Source organism: Pongo pygmaeus, chromosome 2, assembly GCF_028885625.2.
Source record: "Pongo pygmaeus isolate AG05252 chromosome 2, NHGRI_mPonPyg2-v2.0_pri, whole genome shotgun sequence".
Classification (NCBI taxonomy): Eukaryota; Metazoa; Chordata; class Mammalia; order Primates; family Hominidae; genus Pongo; species Pongo pygmaeus.
In genome coordinates this window covers 1,133,623-1,156,646 of record NC_085930.1, presented here as the reverse complement: position 1 = coordinate 1,156,646, position 23,024 = coordinate 1,133,623, and the positions used below count along the sequence as shown (strand labels likewise).

Below are 23,024 nucleotides of genomic sequence, written 5' to 3'. Positions count from 1 at the left end.
CTGCTTTGTGTCCCATATGGTACAAAGCAATGTGGATATGACCATAAATGAATGACCAAATATGCCTTCATAGAATTCACAAATTAATGGAGTAGATAAAAGTGTACATCTCTGTTCTTAATGTGAACTAAGTATAAACCAAACATGTCTTTGGAGTGTGTGACTTGTTTCGTTCAGAGCATACTTAATGTTTCACGAATGTCATACATTGTATGGGAATTTTAATTGGGCTTTCAAAATATGTTCTCACATTATTAACTTTTCTCCGAGCATGGTTTGGTTGGCTTCCTTTGCCAAGCCAGCATAGTGGGGGAAACATGATAGTCACTGCACCGTCAAGGTGAATGGAAGTGCTGCGCCTTGGTTCTTCTTGCTCTCCTCCTTGACCCTTCAGGCTTTGCAAGTCCTGGGGAGAGGCAGAAAAGTGCATCCCTTCGGGAATCAACATTCCAAAAAAGTGGCAGTGCTTTTTTTTTTTGATGGAAAGAAGTTGAGACAGGATTGCTAGACCCAAGGTCAGGGGCTTTGTCTTCATCTTTGTGTCCCCTTAGTTCAGGTGAGGAGTGACTGTTGATTGGAGCATTAAAAGACTTGTTAGTAACATTCAGCTAGGGGTGGTACCCTCCCCAAACTTCAAGTAGGCACTTAGAAACACCGGGAAGGTTGATGCTGTTAGAGAACAAATCGAAGTTTTTCAACTAGTAATAAGTCATTCTTAGTGTTTATTTGGCAGTTGTACATGGCCAAGTAATGGTACAACTCCATCCAGCAGGACTGTCCCTGAATGTTTAACTTACTCCCAGGAGTTTTTAATTGGAAGTATGCTAAAGCACTGAAACAACAGCTTAACCAAATGTGTGTTTGTTTTCTTTTTTCCTAATCAATTAATGATGACAAAAACAAACTAACCTTTATTAAGGCCCTACCCTTTATTAAGGGTACCCTTAGTACCCTTTATTAAGCCCTGAGCTTGGAACTTTAAAAATATCAATTCACTTAATCCTCAGAACAAACGTATGAGAGAGGTATCTTTACTTCCTTTTACAATATATAATTTAAGGCTTCAAGAGGTTCAGTAGGTAATCAGAAGTCTCACAATATTGGTAGTAGAGTCAGGAGTCAAGTTTTCCTTCCTGAATTCAAAGCCTACAACATTATGTAACAGCTTCCTCCGCTTAACTTGGGAAGACTCGTAAAAGAAGGCTGCCCTTAGAAAATGGTTTGGAATGGAAATAAAAGACAATGGCATGTAGCTGGACATCTGCCCAGATGAACTGGGTCAGGGCTATGGACAATCAAGAATTATACTTCTGAGAGTTGGGAGAGGAAAATAAATGCATACATTTATGCAGATTATAGATTTATATTTAAATACAAAGAAAAGGTCAGTCTCCTTCAAAAGGGAGTTTTGGATGGAAACTATAACAAGATACAATATTCTACCTGTTTGATAAGCAAAACTCCAGTTTGATGTGGGGAAGCTGGAACTCTTATACACTGCTAGTGGGAGTGTAAATTGATACACCACTTTGGAGAGAAATTTGACAGGACCTGTCAATATTGCAGATTCACAGACTTAGCATTTCTGATTTCAGGGAATTCCACTGAACATGTACAGTTTGCAAACAGGCCAAAAGTTGCCTATAGAAGTTAGTCATTGCAGCATTGTTTTAATAGCAAAAGATGAAAAATAGAGTAGAATGCCATTCAATTGTGGACTAACTGATAAATCATAGTACATCCATATAGTGAATTATGATGTATCTACCAAAAAGAATAGGAAAGCTTTTTATGTACTGTTAAGGAAATATCTCAAAGATACATTAAGTTAAAAAAAAAAAAAAAAAAAAAAAAAGCCAGGCGTGGTGGCTCATGCCTGTAATCCCAGCACTTTGGGAGGCCGAGGTGGGTGGATCACCTGATGTCAGGCATTTGAGACCAGCCTGACCAACATGGTGAAATCCCATCTCTACTAAAATACAAAAAAATTAGCCAGGTGTGGTGGTGCTTGCCTGTAATCCCAGCTACTCCAGAGGCTGAGGCAGGAGAATTGCTTGAACCTGGGAGGCAGAGGTTGCAGTGAGCCAAGATCGTACCATTGCGCTCCAGCCTGGGCAACAAGAGTGAAACTCCATCTCAAAAAAAAACTTAAGCTACAACTAATTGTGTATAGTATGCCCCATTTGTATATACAAAAGAAGGGGATATGAAATAAATGTTACTAGTGTTGCATAACTTATTTTGGGGGTATGGGGAACTGAGTGAAGGGATGAGAGGCAGGAGAAAGACTGTCTTATGCCTTTGTACACTTAAAAATTATGTGAATTACCTATTTCATAAAGTAAGAAAAAGATTGGATTAAAATCTGGTGAATATCTGTGGCTAAAAGAAGGAAAAAAAAGAAAACAAGAGAATGTATGATCCTGAGTTGGCAAAAATCCTCCAAAGAGAGAATGCACTACATTAACTTATTCAAATTAGAAAAGTTTCAGTTAAAGATATAAATAAATAGAAGTAGTTTTTGTAATGCAGAGTAACTTGATATTTTGACAGTTTGTACAAGTAGGGGTGAGGCTTTTCTATATTATTAATCTCTAATGTGAAACTGGGTGGAGTTGACACTTGCAGCCACAAATATATCAACATAACTCATTTTTACATGCTCACCTGTCATCCACCTTAACCTCTCCAGTATGACCCAGGACAGATTATTAACCTCAGAGTCTTTAGTGATAAATCAAGGGAGCTGGTTTTCATCTCTAAGGTCTCTCTCAGCTTTAGCTACCAGCCAAAACTCCATGGGCTATTATGTGTGTACAAAATTGATATGCCTTATAAATTAGAAAGATTTATATTTTATTGGAAAAATCACATATGAAAATGCTTTAGTTAATTCTTCCATGTGATCCTAACATTTTGGTTGTTTGATTTGAAAGCTTCACCTGTGTTTAAGAAGAATTAATTTAGCGTCGCTGTGTCAAGCACCAGTCTAGGTCCTGGGAATCCAGCAGTTAACAAGGTGCAGCATTGTCTTTGCCTCAAAGCACTCATGCAGTTTTGTGGGGAAGGCAGATATTGCCCAAATCTTTCTTCTCTCTTGAAATAAGTACCAAAGTAACATGTAGGGGACTGTAGGAGCATTTAACAGATGTGAGCCCATTTTTGAGGCTCTCAGAGGAAACTTTTATTTTTTTTTAAATCTCATTTAAGCTGTTTCTCCTGGAACATGTGTCTAAGTAATGTTTTTCTGTTCTTGATTTATAAACTTTGGACAATATGTATTGACTTCTGGTTATGGTAGATGAGCACTTAGCTATTTTATACGCTTCCACATCTCATTACTCATCCAGCCAAAATAATCATTATAATTGGAAGATTAAATAAACCTGTAGATTTCTATGAATATTTAGCTGTTGTTTTCTGCTAAGCCAAGTGATGTATTATGGTTACTTTCTTTGTGTGATATTTTGTTTTTCATGGAGTAAATTACCTTTTCATTTGCTTATTGCTGCTACTTCTAGGATGCACAAATACATTTATAAAACCACTTTCAGTGCTTTTTTCTACATCATTAAATCACATCTACCAGTTTACCCCATGACTTCCAAGACCTTTCTCTTGGTCTCTGTGTCTTCCTGTAATTTGTATCACCTAGTAGTTCCCAAGCTTGCTGCACTGATCTCTCTACTACTCAGCCCTATGTAAGACCACCTATTTTTGGACCTCATGTATTCCTCTTTCTTGGTTAACTCCCCCTTTTGTTGGCATATATCTAACAAGAAAGGGTACATGTTAGATAATTTTTTTTTAGTTTTTGCACTTCTGAAAATACATTTTTCTACTCTAGTAAATGATAGTTTGGGTATAAATTTATAGACTCAAAATTACTTGCACTCAGATTTCTGAAGACATTTCTCTATTAGTCTTCTCTTTAATTCTGGATTGTTGAGAAATCTGAGGCTAGTACGATTTCTGGACCTATTTTTGTGATTCATTTTTTCTTTGTGAATTTTGAAATCTCTTTTCAGTGTAGACTCTACAAATGCACAGTAATGTACCTTACACAGTGCCTTTTAAATTCATTTTGCTGGACAGTTGGCAGGCTCTTTCACTTGAGAGGCTTATATCTTAACGATTTAGAATGGAGAGTTTGGCTCAAGCTCCCTGTGTGTGGTCTGTGCTTTCTGTACTTTCATTCTTGGTATTCCAGAGTCTGGAGGCTTCTCTTTTTAAAAATTGCTAGGCTCCTGCCAAATGTTATAATTTGGGGATGTGAGTTCACTAAAAAATCAACTGACAAGAGGCAGATTAATAGGAAAAATGACATAGAAATTTATTAGCATGCAGGGGGAAAAAATTGATTACCAAATATCCCACTAGGGTACAGATGCTTATATACCCCACCTCTTAGGAGAGAGGGAAGTGGATGATTTTAGGGGAATAGTAAATGATTTTTGTGGGAACTCATTGGGCTTGAAGAACATAACAAAGGCCTGGGACAAAGTCTGTTGGGCCCACAGAACAGACAGTGGTTTATGACAAAAGTCTGTTGAGATGTTATGACAGACTTCAGTCTTTCTTCTTGTAACATGAGTTCAGTTAATGAAAACTAGGGAAGGGACTAGAGGTAATTGTTTTCTTCTTTGATGGGTCCAAACTTTAAGCAGATAAGAGAACTTCAGAGAACAGAACTTCATTCTGTGCTTTGGGAGAGACAGAGAATCAAAGACAAAAGACGAAGGTGGGGTTCAGAGAGACCTTGAGGCTGCTCAGTTCAGCATGTCAAAGTGCCCTATTTTGGGGTATGGGATTCTGAGTTTTTATCTATTCTTTTTTGTAAAAGAATTATTGATATATAATTATTGTACTGTTTATGAAGTGAGTATATGTGATATTTTGTTACATTCATGCAATGTGTAATGATCAAATCAGGGTTTTTAGGATATCACTTCAGCTTAGCACTTCACTGTTAGAGCGGGGGGCGGGGGGGGCGGGGATTACCGTTAACAACAGTATACTGTAAAATAGCTAGAAGATAAGATTTGAAATGTTCCCGACACAAAGAAACGATAAAAGTTTTACTTATTCTAAATTATATTTGTGCCTGTTTTTCTCTCCTTCAAAAATCTCATCTGTCCTGAATGCTGTTATTCTTCATCTTTTTTTTTTAACCTTGTAGCTGATTTCTTCTTATTAATTGCTTTACCATCATTTCCATGGGACAGAGTTAAACATGTGTTCATCTATAGTGTTTTGCTAGAAATAGCTAGAAAATCTTTGCAATTATCATTGTTGCCAAACTTTTTAATTCTTTGAGTATAAATTGAACTCCATAACCTAACCTCTCAATGATGGCTATGAGGAAATAATTGCTTGCTTATGGATAGGAAGAATCGATACTGTGAAAATGGCCATACTGACCAAAGTAATTTATAGATTCAATGCTATTGCCATCAAGCTACCATTGACTTTCTTCACAGAATTAGAAAAAAACTACTTTAAATTTCATATGGAACCAAAAAAAAAAAAAAAGAGCCCGTATAGCCAAGACAATCCTGAGCAAAAAGAGCAAAGCTGGAGGCATCATGCTACCTGACTTCAAACCATATTAGAAGGCTACAGTAACCAAACAGCATGGTACTGGCACCAAAACAGATATATAGACCAATGGAACAGAACAGAGGCCCCATAAATAATGCCACACATCTACAACCATCTGATCATTCACAAACCTGACAAAAACAAGCAATGGGGAAAGGATTCCCTATTTAATAAATGGTTTTGGGAAAACTGGCTAGCCATATGCAGAAAACTGAAACTGGACCCCTTCCTTACACTGTGTACAAAAATTAACTCAAGATGGATTAAAGACTTAAATGTAAGACCTAAAACCATAAAAACCCTAGAAGAAAACCTAAGCAATACCATTCAGGACATAGGCATGGACAAAGACTTCCTGACTAAAACACCAAAAGCAATGGCAACAAAAGCCAAAATTGACAAATGGGATCTAATTAAACTAAAGAGCTTCTGCACAGCAAAAGAAGCTATCATCAGAGTGAACAGGCAACCTACAGGATGAGAGAAAATTTTTGCAATCTATCCATCTGACAAAGGGCTAATATCCAGAATCTACAAAGAACTCAAACAAATTTACAAGAAAAAAACAACCCGATCAAAAAGTGCGCAAAGGATATGAACAGACACTTCTCAAAAGAAGACATTTATGTGGCCAATGAACATATTAAAAAAGCTCATCATCACTGGTCATTAGAGGAATGCAAATCAAAACCAAAATGAGATATCATCTCACACGTTGGAATGGTGATCATTAAAACATCAGGAAACAAGAGATACTGGAGAGGATGTGGAGAAATAGGAATGCTTTTACAATGTTGGTGGGAGTGTAAATTAGCTTAACCATTGTGGAAGACAGTGTGGCAATTCCTCAAGGACCTAGAACCGGAAATACCATTTGACCCAGCAATCCCATTACTGGGTATATACCCAAAGGATTATAAATCATTCTACTATAAAGACACATGCACACGTATGTTTATTGCAGCACTGTACACAATAGCAAAGACTTGGAACCAACCCAAATGCCCATCAATGATAGACTGGATAAAGAAAATGTGGCACATATACACCATGGAATACTATGCAGCCATAAAAAAAGATGAGTTCATGTTCTTTGCAGGGACATGAATGAAGCTAGAAACCATCATTCTCAGCAAACTATCACAAGAACAGAAAACCAAACACCACATGTTCTTACTCATAGGTGGGAGCTGAACAATGAGAACACATGGGCACAGGAAGGGGAACATCACACACTAGGGCCTGTTGTCGGGTTGTCAGGGGGTGTCTAGGGGAGGGATAGCATTAGGAGAAATACCTAATGTAGATGACAGGTTGATGGGTGCAGCAAACCACCATGGCACCTGTACACCTATGTAACAAACCTGCACGTTCTGGACATGTATCCCAGAACTTAAAAGTATAATAATAAAAAAAATTGCTAAAAGATTACAAAACAGGTTTTTCGCTGTCATAGTCTGTGTTGTGTGCTATAAAGGAATACCTGAGGGTGGGTAGTTTATAAAGAAAAGGGATTTATTTGGCTCATGATTCTGATGGCTAGAATGTTAAGATCGGGCATCTGCATCTGATGAGGGTGTCAAGCTGCTTCCACTCATGGTGGAAGGTACAGGAATCACTTGGGAAGAAAGGAAACAAGGGGTCAGGAGGTGCCAGATTCTTTTTAACAGCCAGTTTTCCTGGAACTAACAGAGTGAAAAATCACTCACCACCACTCCAGGGAGGGCATTAATCTATTCCTAAGGGATTCATCCCCATGACCCAAATACTTCCTATTGGGCCCCACCTCCAACACTGGGGGTTGAATTTCATCATGAGCTTTGGAGGGGACAGACATCCAAACCATAGCACTTGCATACTTATAAAATCAGATATGCTTTAAAAGTGCTGATTTCACGTAAGGTGTTGGCACTAAAATATAACCCATTGTAGTAGGCAGAATTCCAAGATGGACCCTAGTACAGTTATAGAAAACAGTTAAGGAAAAATATTTTATATGTTCTTTATGACAAACAAGACAAATGGCAATGTTAGAAGTGACATGAAAATGGTATTTGGGTGGTCTCACCAATATTTGTTTTATGTAATTTTTAGAAGATATGTTAGAAATTTTTATCTTTCATATTAAAATGTATACAAAAGTGGTTTCTACCTCAGTGGCAGATCATAAATTTCTTGTAACTACCATGCTTCTTATGACAAAGAATGAAATATTTTGAATTTGATGTTTTAATAACTGGGGACAAATTAGGTGAGATGTAAACTCTCTTGCCTTTTATTGTCTTGTCAAAGCACAAAGGAGCATTCACAGGATGGAAGGATGGCATTGTGCTTTTTATCATTAAAAGCTGAAAATGTGAACTGTAATAATGGTGTTTCATTGTTCTAAGTAGGCAAATAAAAATTTTTTGGCAATGTTGCATATATTATGATGCAAAAGAATTAACATTAGTTAATATTTGCAGTATTCGTATTTTGTTATTTAATTGCTTGCATTTTTTGCACTCACTTGTTTTTGCTTTTACTTTCATCAACTATGCTACTTTGTATTTTTTCTCTTTTTGATAGTAATATTTGCTTTTACAAAACAGGTATAAAATTATAAGAGGACCAAAAAGCAAAAGCACACTCATAACCCTACCCACTCAGAAACATATATCATTCTTTCAAATGATTCCCTGTGGGGAATATGTCTAAATATGTCCCCACATATTTAGATCCCTGTGTCTAAATATGTCTTCATGTCTAAATATTTTTATACAAGTAAAAGTTCTTCTTTAAGAGTTTGGAACTTGAATTTTTTTCACTTAACAATAGTGCTCTAACATTTCTGACAATAATGCGTATATTTATATGTTGTAAAAATAATTTAAAACCTAATTATTAGAACAACTTAGTCGTGTCATCACTTTTCAGAATCTTGTTTGCATATCTAAATGTGTCTCTACTTACATAGGGTTGTATTCTAATGAGGAGGGCAGAAAATATATAGATTAATATATAATATGCTTTGAAGTAAAAATAAAATGGGCATAATGGAAGTGGTGAGCCTAAGTAGGGTGGTCATGAAAGGTGTCTCTATTGGGTAGCATCTGAGCAAAGACCTAGATGATATCTGGGAGTCGGGCATGAGCAAGTCTGAGGAAAGAACTTTCTGGGCAGAAGGAACATTCACTTAGAAGGTTCTGGGGCACAGTCATGTGGCACAGATGCCAGTGTGGACAGAGACACACAATTAGAGGAGGAGTGAGTGTTAGTGACATGGTGTTAGTTCATAGTAAGGAGTTGAAATGATGAGTTCACTTTTGGAAAGTATCACTGGGCATGTGTTTATATGTGTGTGTAAATGTGTTTTTATATTCACACATATATTATCTGTTTATCTGTGTCTGGAAAAATTTACAGAGGAGGAAGGATGTCAGTTGGAGGGGAGGTCAGCCAAGATCAGATTCTGGGGAGCTCTGCAAGGGCACAGTCTTGGGTCTCCAGTGCGCTGTCCTCAGGACAATTTGTTGAATGATAAGTGAATGAATGCTCCATTTTAGAAAGCAGCTAAAATACTGTTGTGAGTTCACATCACAGTGAGGGATTCAGGGTATTGAATCTTGGGGGGGGTGAGTCAAACATTCAGAATCTGAAGGTTATGAGGTGGACGGAGAACTTGGGGAGAATGGAGCAGTCATTCACAACACATGTATGGTAGACAGCTCAGGCACACCTCAGACGTACTGAAATTCTCACTCTGTAGCCTGTGATTTAACTGTAATTATGGGTCTTATTTTGGGGGCATGAGTTGGGGAACAGGAAATAAGGCAGCCTCAAGGTAGATACATAAATTATAGGAGAGGACGGACATTATGGAGAAAAGGAGTGTCAGAAGTCTCAGACTGTGAAGCAACAGAGCCTCATAATCATGCCTACCTTTCCTCTCCTCCTGATTTTTCTCTAGAGTTTTGAAATCATTCAACTGCCAGATGTTTGGACTAAAATACATACTGTTTGAGTGCCTTAAAATTGCAGCTTTTAGTTACCTTTTAATTAGAAGCCCAGAAATAGTACCATAACCACCTGTTTTATATTCTGTTAATAGCCATTAAAAAAAATACAAGTACCACTCTACTGCTGGCAGACACCATTTGTGAATGGACAGTTTTCCAGATGGCGGTTTGGAAATCATTGGTGTGGAACTCTATCTTTTTCCCCATAGCATTGGACCTGCTGGATGGGACTCCAGGCCAGTGCACAAAAGTCAATTTAATCCATAATGTATCTGCAGTATAGCTTTGAACAAAGAAAATTATAGAACTTGTCACGTGAGGCTATGTTTCTAAGAAAAATGTCCCAAAGGTAATGTAGATCCCATGGCTTGAGCAGACCCTTTGGGAGGGTGTGAGGATGAAGTGCTTGCTGTATTTAAGGACCTAAAGGAGGGCTGAGAGGTGGAATCTGAGGGAATAGAGGGCAGGCCCAGAGCGAGCCTCAGTAATTTTGAAATAAGGGACGGTAGACATTTCTGCCTCTTTGTTATAATGCCCTCATACTAGTTTTGATCTAAATTGGTTTCTTGGCCATAGTCTTTCTCATCTTTTACCAGAAAAGCCTCAAGGTTAGTCTACCTGTTTTTTTTCCCACCCATTCTTCTGTTGTAGAACACAGCAATGTGGGATTTTAGATCTGACAGAGATCTCATATCAGCTGGTCTGAACCTTTTTAATTTACATAGTTGTAAAATCAGATCCAAAAACGTTCATTTTGCCTGAAGTGCATTTTGTCCTCAAGGTGCTGTCTCTGAAACAGACAAAAGTTCATTCTGAGTTGTTGCAAAGCATTTTACTGCTTATGACAGTGGGAGAGGGAGTGGATAGGTAAAGATCTCGTCTTGTTCTGCATTATTTTTCATTTAGTCTAAGAGAAAGTCTCACCTGGAAGACTGGGGTATTATTTGATCACATTTTAAGGGAAGGATAGATTCTGGCTACTTTTAGAACCTCATCACAGGAGTTGGGTCAGGTGGGCTCTGTGGTGAGGAGGAACGTGCCAGGAAGGAAAGGCCTAAGGTGAGGTAGAAGGGGAGGTGCTGGTGAGTGGACCAGGCTTCTGGAACCAGCAAAGTTTTACAGTAGTTGGGGAAGATAAAATAATGGAGAGATTTGCCCTGATTCTTTTTCCCTGTTCTCAACAGTATTGCTGATTCTTCTACTGTAGACCACACCTCATGTAGTAGAAGTGAAAATCTCAAGTGGGAGGATAATTTCAGGCGGCAACAGTTTTGAACGGGGTTGGAAACAAAAGAGAGAAGGAAAATCGGCCCTGGAAGTGGAGAAATGTCCCTGTGGACAGAGGGTTTGGGTGTGCTGTTTAGATGTAAGGGCATTCCCAAATTAGGGAATACTTTATGTTAAGTGACCTCATATTTGGGGGTGCTCTGAATTGCTGCCAGTGATGGCATTAGCACCAAAGATTGCTTCCTCTCTTGAAATGGCAAGAATTCATAGACTCTGGCATCCATAGAGAAGTAGGCAAGCCTCCAGAAGACGCTTATGGAAGCTGTATCAAGTCTTTACCATTTCCAAATTTTCCTGATGCAGTAACGGTTATGTATGAGAGAAAGTCATAGGAGGAGGAGGTGCCCAACAGGTGTGTTACAGGAGAGGAGGAGAGCTTTACTCTCCCTTAACTGTGCCTCACGCCTCTCCACTGAGCGTACCCTTTGTTTCTGTGAGTCTGTCCTGTGGCCATCCAAGAAGGTGCTTTCTTACCTCATGAGAAATTGACTCTGAAAGAGGCCCAGAAGCTTCCCTTGGGCTCCAGTCTGTGGTATGGACTGAAAAAAGGGGATTTTTTCCTTCCAGGTCCCACCCTGTACTTTCAGTGCTGTATGTGCTCATTAGGGCATCACCTCTTTTCTAGATCGAGAAGCTTTGCTGAACGGCAGTGTTGGAAAATGGGTAGTGTTTTCTAAATAATTGTTACCTAATCTTTAGCCACACTTAACATCTTTAAATAATAAGTGGAGATTCTCCTGGTCATATTTTTCTCTTCCCTCTACAGCTGTCAGTTGTTGATGTCAGCTAAAGATAGAGAGGCTCTCAGACCATTATCAAGAATGGGGTCAGAGGGCTACCTGCATTAGAACAACCTGGGGTAAAGGGTGATTTGTAGCTCAAAATGTAGATTCCTGGGCCCCGTTCCAATTGGATTCCTTGACAGTCAGGCCCAGAAATCTGTTTGAGAAACATAGATGCCTCAGGTGATTCTGATGCATATAGACATAAGTTCTGAAAGAATGAGGGCAAGGACCTTGTCTGGTTTGTACATTGTGCAACCGCCAGCACCAAGAACGGTGCCTGACACATGTGTGCACTGCTAGTTTGTTGAGTGGGTGAATGAGTTCTTGGGCCCAGTTTTCCACTGCTTATCTGCTGTTGGTTAGGGAATCTTGTTACAATTTAATTTTAAGAAAATAATATCTCTTAAGTGACAGGTTAGGAGCTCTCCTTTATGTAAATTATTTGAAATTTAGAAGGTTAAAGTGACCCTTTTTTTGCATTGCTTATGGAAAATATTTTGTCTGGCACAGAGTCACACAAAGGCTAAATGGCTATATGTTGGATTCGTTTTCAGCCATGGTCCAAATAAAGTTGCTTAAAAAATGAGGAGCTTTTATGTTACATTGACCTTCATATTTGAGCTATTTTGAAAGATTGATTCTTAAAGTTCTGTTAGCTAAGATGAAGCTATTTAGAAATGTAAGGTGGTTATATTTGTGCGTACATGTGATTTTGAATTCTGCTCTTCACCCCCTGCCATGAATAAAATGTGTGCTTTCTAAAAATATTCCTAATTGAAATACCCTGGGTCCCAAAGGGGGTTAAATTGTGAGCAAACAATAGGAACAGATTGTTGTCTCTCATGAAGCTTGAGGTGAACATGGTTCTCTTTCCTGGGTATTTATTTTTTAAGAGACTGAAAATAGCACCCCAAGCCTTTTGAGTCCTTTTTGTTTTATTTTATATTTGTACTAAGCAGACATCTGAGTATTCACTGTTTTTGAGTATATAATAGCTACTGTGTTCTCATTTTTTAATGTTTTGTTTTATTTTTAAATCAACTGAAAATGACCTTGTTCTTGTTGAGTAATTTTTTCCCACCAGCTTCACTCCCTACTTAATGGTTTTAGAGAAGTATGTTGTAGGATAGGAATGGCTGGCATATTCTTTCAAGAGACTTATATGCTACCTCCTTAAGAAAAAAAGACTGATGTTATAATTATCTTGTTCCCAATGTAACAGTGTTTTCTGATGAAGGTAAGCAGGCCCAATTGGAAATATGGTTATAGATTTTTTTTTTTTTTTGAGACAGGGTCTCACTGTATCACCCAGGTGGAGTACAGTGGCATCCTGAATAGCTGGGACTACAAACGTGCACCGCCATGCCCAGCCCTTTTTTTTTTTGGTCAAGACAAGGTTGCCATGTTGCCCAGTCTGGTCTTGAACTCTTAATCTTAAGCCATCTGCCTGCCGTGGCCTCCCAAAGTATTGGAATTACAGGCCACACCGCACCTGGCCTGGTTATAGATTACTTTTTAAAATTCGTCTAACAAATACTATTTGAGTGTGTTTGTGGTGCCAGGTGGGATGCCAGGCTCTGGGATATAGACATGAATGATACATCTTCTGAATTAATAAGTTTATATTCTCGTTGGGAAGATGGACAACTAGCTGTTAATGATAAAGAGTGGCAAATATGTGGGAGGTATTGCTGCATGCAGTGAGAGCACAAAAAATACAAGTAAAACCAGAACTAAGCTGTAAAGGATTTAGAGTTGATTAGGGTGGGGAAGGGTGTTGCAAGCAGCAGAATAAAGTGATTTGTAGGCATGTAAACTTTGGTGTATTCTAGTAATGTCAAGTGGTTCTGGGTAACAGTTGTATCAGGAGTTAGGGCATGAATAATGTTATCCATGCTAAGAATGTTTCATGTAGAAAAGTGTTGAAATTTTAATAAAAGCAATGATTTTTATCAGTCAACCAAAATTTTAAAATATGTTGTTTGCTTTAAAACTCAACACATTTTAAAATTTTGGTTTAGCAATAAGAATCATGCAACTTAAAGGATGTAAGTGAGAATTTTAAGAAATATCAAGCAGTATTTCTTTTGGTGATTTTAACTTAAATTCTTCCATTGTTTGCTCAATACTTACATGCTGATTTACTGCTGTGTTTTTCTGGAATTTGGGTGTGTGTGTTTGTAGTTTGTACTTGGAAGTAATTACAGCTATTTGAAAAGACTGAATTCTGCCATAATCTTATGAACTTAGCTGCATTTTCTGGAGAGCTTTTATATTAGAAAAGAAACTTACCGTTTTCATTTACAGTCTTAGGCAGTATGTTTATAGAAAACCCTGTAAACACACCAAATAAAGCAGAATTTCAGGAATCTTGAAGCATGAACTAGGAGACTAAAATTAGGTGTTGTATGTTTAGATAGTTTTTAGGTAGATCATTCAAAATAGATTGTAGTTAGAGAATTCACTTGTCGTCAGCATTCTTCTTAATTATACCCCAAATCTTTATAACATGATCTTTTTACATGTATTTGCCAGTTTGTTTTTGTTAATTTGAGCTTAAATAGACCAAAATCAATTCACATTTACTTTAAAAAAAAAAACTGAATTGTAAACAGCCTTTTGGCAAAAGATAAAGACTAGTAAAATAGAAAAAAAGAGATAAGAACTTATTCACTTTTAAAGAAGCAATTATGAGACATTCTTTTTATTATTATTATTATTATTATACTTTAGGTTTGATGGTATGGATTACAATTCTGTATTGTACAATATTTTCTATTGTTTTATTCCTGATTTTGTTCCTGAATTGTCCCACAGAATTTTTTATGTGTTTAACACATAGCTCATATATATATATATATACACACTTTTTCTATTGACATTTAGAAGCTTTAAGGATCTGTTTAGCGGTATCTGTTTGGTCCATGTGTTTCTGCATGGAGTGTTGGACTTAATGACATTTTAATCCATTGTATTTTCCAGGTGTTCATGATTTATTTTTTGTTTCCATTTTTTGACCATGACCATTGGTTTCTTGGGTACTGTGTGTAATAACATAGACTTTTATGGATAGAAAATCTAAATGGCATAAATCATGTCCTCTCTTTCCATCTGATCTGCTTCGGGACAGCCTTTATTTGATCTGAGCTATTGATACTTCCTCCTCTCCGGGCCTTCCACCACCAGTGACCACTATTCAACATCTGGCCCACTCTCAGTCATCCTCCTGCTTATGCTTGTCCCCTCCTTGAAGGGTTCCCACTGCATGTAGGACAAAGGTCAAATTTCGTAACGGGTCAGGCCTGGTCTTCATAGTCTGGTATTCACTAATTTTTGGTCTCAATCTCATCCCTTAGAGGATTACCTCTGTCCTTCGCAAGCTCTGTGCTCCAGACTTATATTAAAAGCAAACAAATAAAACTTGGTTTTCAGAAAATGCCCGATTCTCTATTACCACCTGCTTTTGTACCTCCTCTGAGGGTACTTTACTGAGTAGGCAGAATTGGTTGTTCCTTATTTCTTTTATGCTTCGTAGCATTTTGTTCATTTAGCAGTTATAACTCTTACGAAACTGTATTGTTAAGGTGTATGTATTAGTCTCTCCAACTAGACTGAGTTTTGCAAAGAACCTGACGCGCTCATTTTTATATCCTTAAGGCTAAGCACAATCCTTGGCATATGGTAGAGAGTCAATAATCTTTAGAGTGAAGCTACTTAATTTGTCTAGTATTATGAAAGTATGAAAACAGGATAATGTTTGAACAGAGATATAAATATTTAGATCTGGAAGCTGGGTGTAGTGACTCATGCTTGTAATCCCAGCACTTTGGAAGGCCAAGGTTTAGAGGATCACTTAAGGCCAGGAGTTCAAGACCAGCCTGGGCAACATAGTTGAGACCCCCCCATCTCTACAAAAAATGGAATAACTGGGCATGGTAGCATGCATCTGTAGTCCTAAATACTTAGGAGGATGAGCCAGGAGGATTGCTGGAGCCCAGGAGGCTGCAGTGAGCTATGGTTGCACCACTGCTCTCCAGCCTGGGCAACAGAACAAGACCATCTCTAAAAAAGAAAAAAAAAATCTTAAATGTGTCTTGGGAAAGTAGTTTATAATGACATCCCAAAAGGCATCTGAGGAGGTATCCCAGACTAAAGACAGTTAGAAGTAACTATTTGGGAAATCAGATTTTAAGGTGCCATCTGGAACACGTTTGGGGCTAGATAAACCTACATCTATTTTTGAGTATCCCCAGAATTCACTAGATAGACCTATATGTTTATAGTGATTTGTTGAATAGAAATGCATTCTGTTCCAAATAACACCCAGCATAGGCATTAAAAAAAGATCTGGCTATGGGGAACCTTCACATAAATAATATCTTAGAGTGCTAGCACTTGCCAGTGTTATGAAAGTAATACACAGGTGCTCTTTTGTTCAGATATATCATTACTGTGATGTTGATTATCTGTGTAAGAAAATATGAGGCACAATGAGTTCACACAAATATCTGAAGCCTAGATGAACATTTTTGAATGCATTTTTTGAGTTTAGAGATTCAAATCAATATATCCTTGGTATAACATGGTGTATCAGTCTTTGGGCATTGCAGATAAAGGACCTTTCAGTTCGGGTTTAAATATAGAAAACTTTTAGTTTTGTGATTTTCTTTTAATTTCAAAAGAAACTGTGGTTTTTATTTTTCAGTGTTGAAAATGAGCCCATGAGCACAAGTCAGAAAAAGGAAAATGTACTTTCATCAGAAGCAGTAAAGGTATAGTTTTAACTTAATATTATTTTATATCAAGCAAATATCTTAAATTGCTGTTAATTCTTTTTAGATTCTGTCATCTTATTTTACATTTCAAAAAGAGCACTGTATAATTACTTTTTGTGGAAATCCAGCCCAGCTTTGTTGGACACTTGCATCGGGAGGTGGGATGGGAGTCTGGACAGGTGGGAAAGGCTCTGAGAAGGGAGTATACAGAGTGGTGTTCTTGGCTTTGCCACTAACCCAACTGTGTGATCTTCAGCTGAGGCATTTAACTTCTTTGTGTCTTTGTTTGCTAATCTGTAGGTCAGATCACATGACCTCCATGGTCTCTTTTTTCTAGGAAGTTCTGGGATTTATGAGTTTTCTGAAATGTTGCAAAGTAATAGTGCTTTTGGAAGGTAGAAGTTAATAATCTGTTTCTGCATATCATTGCTCTGTGTTAGGTGTGTTTGGTTAGCTTGCATGTCATTCTTGGAACTTCTCTAAGAGGACAAGCACAAAAAGTAGATAAGCTACACACCTACATAGGGGATTCTCCATGAGTAGTTGAAAATCCTTGAAAATCACTAAACCTTTTGATCTCTCTTTTTATTCATAAGCGATTTGATTTTCTAGAAATTTGATGTTTCCAATTTCTAGGTATGTGATCACGTTTTGGTAGCTAACCCACAATCATGGCTGTTGGTCCCAGTTGCTTTCTTTTCACATGATTTGTGACAGTCAAGGAGAAAATTTGAACCTTCTGGGGATTTCAGAATAAATTAGCTTGGTCAGTAGAAAGACTGAAAAGTTATTTCAATTCTTCATTACTGATATGGGCACTTTTTAATATTTTTAAAAACTATATAATGCCCAAGTACATTACACATTATAAAGACAAAGTTGTTTTAATTCTTTATTTCTGCCTTCTCCGTTATAATACAAAAATACTTATTGAAAGGAAAAAATGAAGATCACCTTGCTTTCCTTTCTTCACTCCTTTGTGAGTCTGGTTACTAAATCCTCCTCCTGATGGTTTTATCATGTATCTCACTTAACTTCTCTTCTGCAATCAGTTGTTAGCCAGCCTGCTGGTTTACCATTATATCGGCTCTATAGCTGCTGCTGATTTTTCAGTTTTTACATGCCTTGAGTTTCCCCACTCCAGACTTTTACTTCTAATGCCATAAATGAAACTTGCCCTTGTGTTGTTTCATAGGAAGGCTGTTACTTCTGAGATCTCAAACTTCCAAGTTTCTTTGGTTATCAGCTTTTTTCATTCCATCTCTTAATCCCTTGTTGCCTCTGTACTCACCCTTGACCTTTACTAAACCTTCCTGCTTTCCTTGCTCCCTTCTCTTAGTCTCTGCTTCTTTCCCCATTTAGCCTATACCTGCTGGTTTATTTTAGCTATACTTTCACCTAAATAAATCTTCAGTCTCCAAACTCGGATAAATTCAGCCTCTTATTTCCAATAGTGCTGTTTTCCACCTGCAGAGGCTCTGAAAGTTACATCTTTGTGGATTCAGTAAATATATTTGGCAAATAGAATAGCTGGGCCTCTATGCTAACAATCTTTTCTATCCATTCTTAACATCTAATTTTGAGTGCCGAGGATAATTTTGTTTTGGCATCTAAGCCCCTAAGTAAATACCATGCAGTCATGAAACTGTTTCTCTTGTGATTTGAAGCCTATAGGTTTACTTACATACAGAAACTGCAGTTATCCTGTAATAGAAAGGATACCGTGGCACTTTTTCTGGGGTATCCTGTGCATTTTGGCTCACGTAACTTTTTAAAAAACCTTCTGGAACCTACTGGTAGGATTTCTTCAACCTAGCCACACAGTCCCAGTTGTCCAGGGACTGTTGCTACCAGGCATCATAACAAATATGTATTTTGGTAATGTAAACTAAATTTTATAATGCTTTCTGTGATAAGAGAAAAAATGTGCAGCATTTCCCAGTTGTTCAGAACCATAACAGATTTATGTAAACATAACCTTATATAGTCTTCTTTTGTGTTTGACCTTGAGATACCCACTGATGATGTCAAAGATTGTTGGTTGCAAGACAAGTTTGAACTACAAAAATTAATTGTATTTTTAAACAATTAGAGATTATATTTTTTATTAACTTTGGACACCATTAAATTTTTGATTCTTAAAATACCACTTACATGCTACACAAATTTTGCTATTTTACTAACATCAGTGGCTACTTCTAACATTTATATCTATTTTTCTACTGGAATATGTATTTTATGTTAATAAGGTTTTTATATCTAGCTGGAGATGCTTCTGGAAATTTAGTCCACATTCGATCATTGTCTTGTAGCCTTAAACTCTTGCTTCATTCACATCTACTTTGTGTTATGCCCTGCTCTCTTCTACCTATGTCAGATGAATATTTATCCCTTTCTCCCTTGAAAGGCTAAATTCCCTCAAGCCCCCACCTTGACTACAATGTGCAGTGGTATTGGTGTCCTTGCTTTACTGCCTTTCCTTGGCCCTTGCCTTGACTACTGCTATCCCTCCGTCTTCACTGGCTTCTGATTTGCATCAGGTCTCTGTGTTTCTCTTTAAATATATAAAATTAAAAACAATGTTTTTGTTTTATTTTTGTGAGTCTGGTTGCCTTTCCTTTTGGTCTGTTATTCTACTTCTACCTTTTACCTAAAAATTCCTTATGAAAGTCTGTCTTAAGCATCGTTCAGTTCTTAATGCTTTCTGCTCTGATTCCTGTTTCTCTTTTAGTTCCCTCTGACATGGGAAGCCTGGTACTGTGTCTGGCACATATGTCATGGATGCTCAGTATGTAGTCGCTGATTGAATGAAAGCTATTCCATGAAACCAATTACATTCATGTTCACCAGTGACCTTTTGCTGACCACATTCGGTAACCTTTCCCTAGTTCTCATTCTATTTAACCAGTTGAAACACTTTTTTTTCAAGTCTTTCTCTCCTTTTTAGAAATGTTCTTTGGTTTATCTTTGCTTCTGTGATATTGTCCTGTCTTGGTCACATCCCTACCTCTGGCTAGTTCCTTCAGTTTCCGTCACTGATTTCTTTTGGCTAAATACTTTTTCGTGAAGATGTTTCTCAAAATCTTCAGTTCTCCTCAGTGTCAGTCCTCTGAAGTAATATCTTCCAATCCTTTGGTGTCATCTTTTGGCTCCTGTGTCTTTACCTGATATCTAGAGCTCCAGACTTGATTATCAATGTTCCAGACATTTCCCTGTGGATGTCCCTTTGATCTCAAATTCAGTTTATCCAAAAGCCTTAATATCTTCGGAGATGTTTTTTCAGTTTTTTTGTTTTTATTTTTTCTTGGGAGTGTTAGTGGTGGAAAGTAGGGAGGATTGTCTTACTGTTTGGGTGAAGGAAGAGCCCTTGGGCTCAACTTCTCTATTTGAAGATTTTCAAGCAAACTCTTAGTTTTAATCCCATGTCTGACACTGCCTTAAGTGGTTCCTAGTGTCTTCAAATCCTAAGTCATTTCAGATTGCCTGTGGGATGATTGTTAGGTTCAGAGTCCCTTTTTGCAGTCACTTAGGTAGAAGCTTTCTCTGCCTCTGTCTGCTTTTGCCTTCTAAACCTTTTCTGAAATCTCTTGCCTGTTATATTCGGCTGTTTTTGCATTGCTATAAAGAAATACCTGAGACTGGGTAATTTATAAAGAAAAGAGGTTTCATTGGCTCACAGTTCTGCAGGCTTTACAGAAAGCATAGCACCAACATCTGCTCAGCTTCTGGTGGAAATCATAGCAGAAGGCAAAGAAGGAGCAGACACGTCACATAGCAAGAGCAGGAGCAAGAGAGAGGGGAAAGCTGCCACACACTTCTAAACAACCAGATCTCACGAGAACTCACTCACTATTGCAAGGACAGCACAAAGCCATCCATGAGGGTTCTGCCCCCATGACCCAGACACCTCCCACCAGGCCCCACCTCCAACATCAGGGATTATATTTCAGTGTGAGGGAACAAACATCCAAACTGTATCACCAGTTATGTCTGTTCTCTTCCTGTCTTTGTACTTATAACTAAAAACAACAACAACAAAAATACCCTTTTGCAGTCATTTTAGAGTATTTTGTTCAAAAGGAAAAAATCAATGTGTGTATTCTATCCACAGTGTTAAACAGAATTTGTATCCCTTTGTATGTAGTTGAAAAAAGCGAATCTCAAATTAAGTCACTTGATACAATTCCCACTGGTAATGAACAGAGGCAAGAGAATTCAGAGGCAGTTATGTACCATGATTCTTCCTATTCGTGTACTGAATTTTTAAGCTATATTCATAAACTTCATTTATCAAAAATAAATCCTATTAAAACATAAAAAGAACAATGGCAGTAAGTCTTTTTCCAGAAATGAACCATGAGCTAAATGAGATTTAATAATCTTATATCTGGACCACAGGTTATAGATTCTCCAACCCAGGCCTCAATATATCGATGATTATTATGCATATTCTCCATAGCTTGGCATCTGCCTTATATAAAATCTACCACTGGTCCCATTTTAGAAGTGCTGCTCATGACTAATCATACAACTTTGGTGAAGGATTTAGCATCTTTTAAGAGGAAGTATTTGGTGTATGCCTGTGATATTCTTGTAAATAAAATGAAATTAATAAGTATCAACTTATTACATATCGATATCAGATATTTATGACACATAACCCTTATTTCTAATAAGTCAATCACTTATTACAAAGAACCACATTTTTTGTTACCACTGTTTAATAATTGATGTGTAGAAATGGAAGAATTGTAGCTCAAGACTATTTCACTGAGGCAGAATGATCACTAATTGTTCTTTACATTAATGCCCCTATTCAGAATACAGAATTCTGTAGTAAGATGAAGATTTTAAATATTTGCGTCTGTTCATATTTTGATTTTATGTAGCTCCTCTTTCCTTATTAGGTTTTCAACTCTTTCTCAGTGAGAGTAAAATGGTAGTCAAATTTAAATGTGTTAAATGTTGTCTTGGTTAGAGGGAAATTAATTACTGAACCAATTTTTAAAATATGTATGGCTTAAGTGTATGCTTGCTATCTTTGTTTGTTTGTTGTTTTTTTTGAGACGGAGTCTTGCTCTGTCATCAGGCTGGAGTGAGTGCAGTGGCGCGATCTCGGCTCACTGAAACCTTCACCTCCTGGGTTCAAGCGATTCTCCTGCCTCACCCTCCCGAGTAGCTGGGACTATAGGCACATGCCACCACGCTCGGCTAACTTTTTGTATTTTTAGTAGAGACAAGGTTTCACTGTGTTAGCCAGGATGGTCTCGATCTTCTGTCCTCGTGATCCGCCTGCCTCAGCCTCCCAAAGTGCTGGGATTGCAGGCATGAGCCACTGCGCCCAGGCTGTTTGTTTTCTAACAGACAGGTCTTGCTATGTCTGGCTGGCCTCAAACTCCTGGGCTCAAGCAATTCGCTCACCTCAGTCTCCTGAGTAGCTGGGACTACAGACAGGCGTACACCATTGCTCCCGGTGCATGCTGTCTTTTTTTTCTCAGCAATGCAAATAGTTGCAGCAGTATCATGTCAGTTTAATGTACAGATTTTTATACGTCTCTTTTTCAAACATAAGAGTGCTCCCACCCCAACAATAGTTGTACCTGCAACCCCGTATATAAATAGATTACAGCACAGTTTTCCCTGTTGATGGTGGGAATGATTTGCCTGGAGCTTCACAGTCAGCCACTGTTCTCTGCCCCTGCCATTCCTGGCACCTCCTTGGAACAGTTTTGAAATTACATGTGTAATGATGGAAAGAACACAGTCTTTGTAACCAGATATGCCTGGACTTAAATCCTAGATCTTCCAGGTGGTGGCTTGGTAACTTCGGGAAATTTATTTAACCTCTCTGAATCCTGGTTTATTGATCTGTAGTAGGGCGGGTCCTTATTTCATAGAGGTGTTTTAGAATTAACTGAGATATCATGTTAAGTACTGTACAATGCCTGATACAGAGTAGGTACTTGGTAAAATGATTGCCTTCTTGCCATATAAAGTCTGGCTAAAACTTAGAAATACTGTGAATCTTTGCTTGAAAATGGTGGTGATTTATTCTGGGTGAATAGTATAGAAGGCAGATATTTGAAATATTGATTCTGCGTAACGTTTGAGAAGAAGGTATGTACAGGAAGGCATACCACATTCAACTTTAGCTGGAAGTCAAAATCTTGCCTCTTGATTGCTTCTAAAAAAAAAAGTGAGTGCTATTGGAGTGCCCGAAATGGAAAATGCGCTCTGTGTTGCTGTGCTGTCCAGTTGACCAAATGGACTGCCAGGGCTTAAGCCTGTCATTGTGGCTGATGGTAGTCTGGGGACTTGACATCTTGTAGTTATTGAATTGATTGTGTTGTAAGGTATCTGGTTTGATTTGCAGCCACTTCAACTATGGTATACCTGGAATGTTCCTACATTGTGGTATGATGGAATATCTTATCAAAATGGAAACTGAGTATGAAGGATCATGTATGTACTCTAGATTTTTGTGAGAAAATTTGCCTTTACAGGTGTCAGATACTGATTCTGGAACACGAGAGTGAGCGCCAGAAAGCTCTCAGAGAATCAAAAGCATTTATTATTCT

General features: G+C 37.8%; 1 protein-coding gene across 3 annotated transcripts in view; it reads left to right on the top strand.

The window, feature by feature from the left end:
- Positions 1-23,024, top strand: part of CRYBG3 (crystallin beta-gamma domain containing 3) — a 131,665-nt gene that overhangs the window by 5,672 nt on the left and 102,969 nt on the right. For 2 of the 3 annotated variants that reach the window (XM_054480062.2, XM_063661442.1), the window contains exon 2: positions 16,377-16,443. The exons of the other annotated variant lie outside the window; for it this stretch is intronic. In XM_054480062.2, the coding sequence (XP_054336037.1) occupies positions 16,377-16,443 (67 nt within the window). The remainder of the gene's footprint in view (positions 1-16,376; positions 16,444-23,024) is intronic. 3 annotated transcript variants of the gene reach the window in all.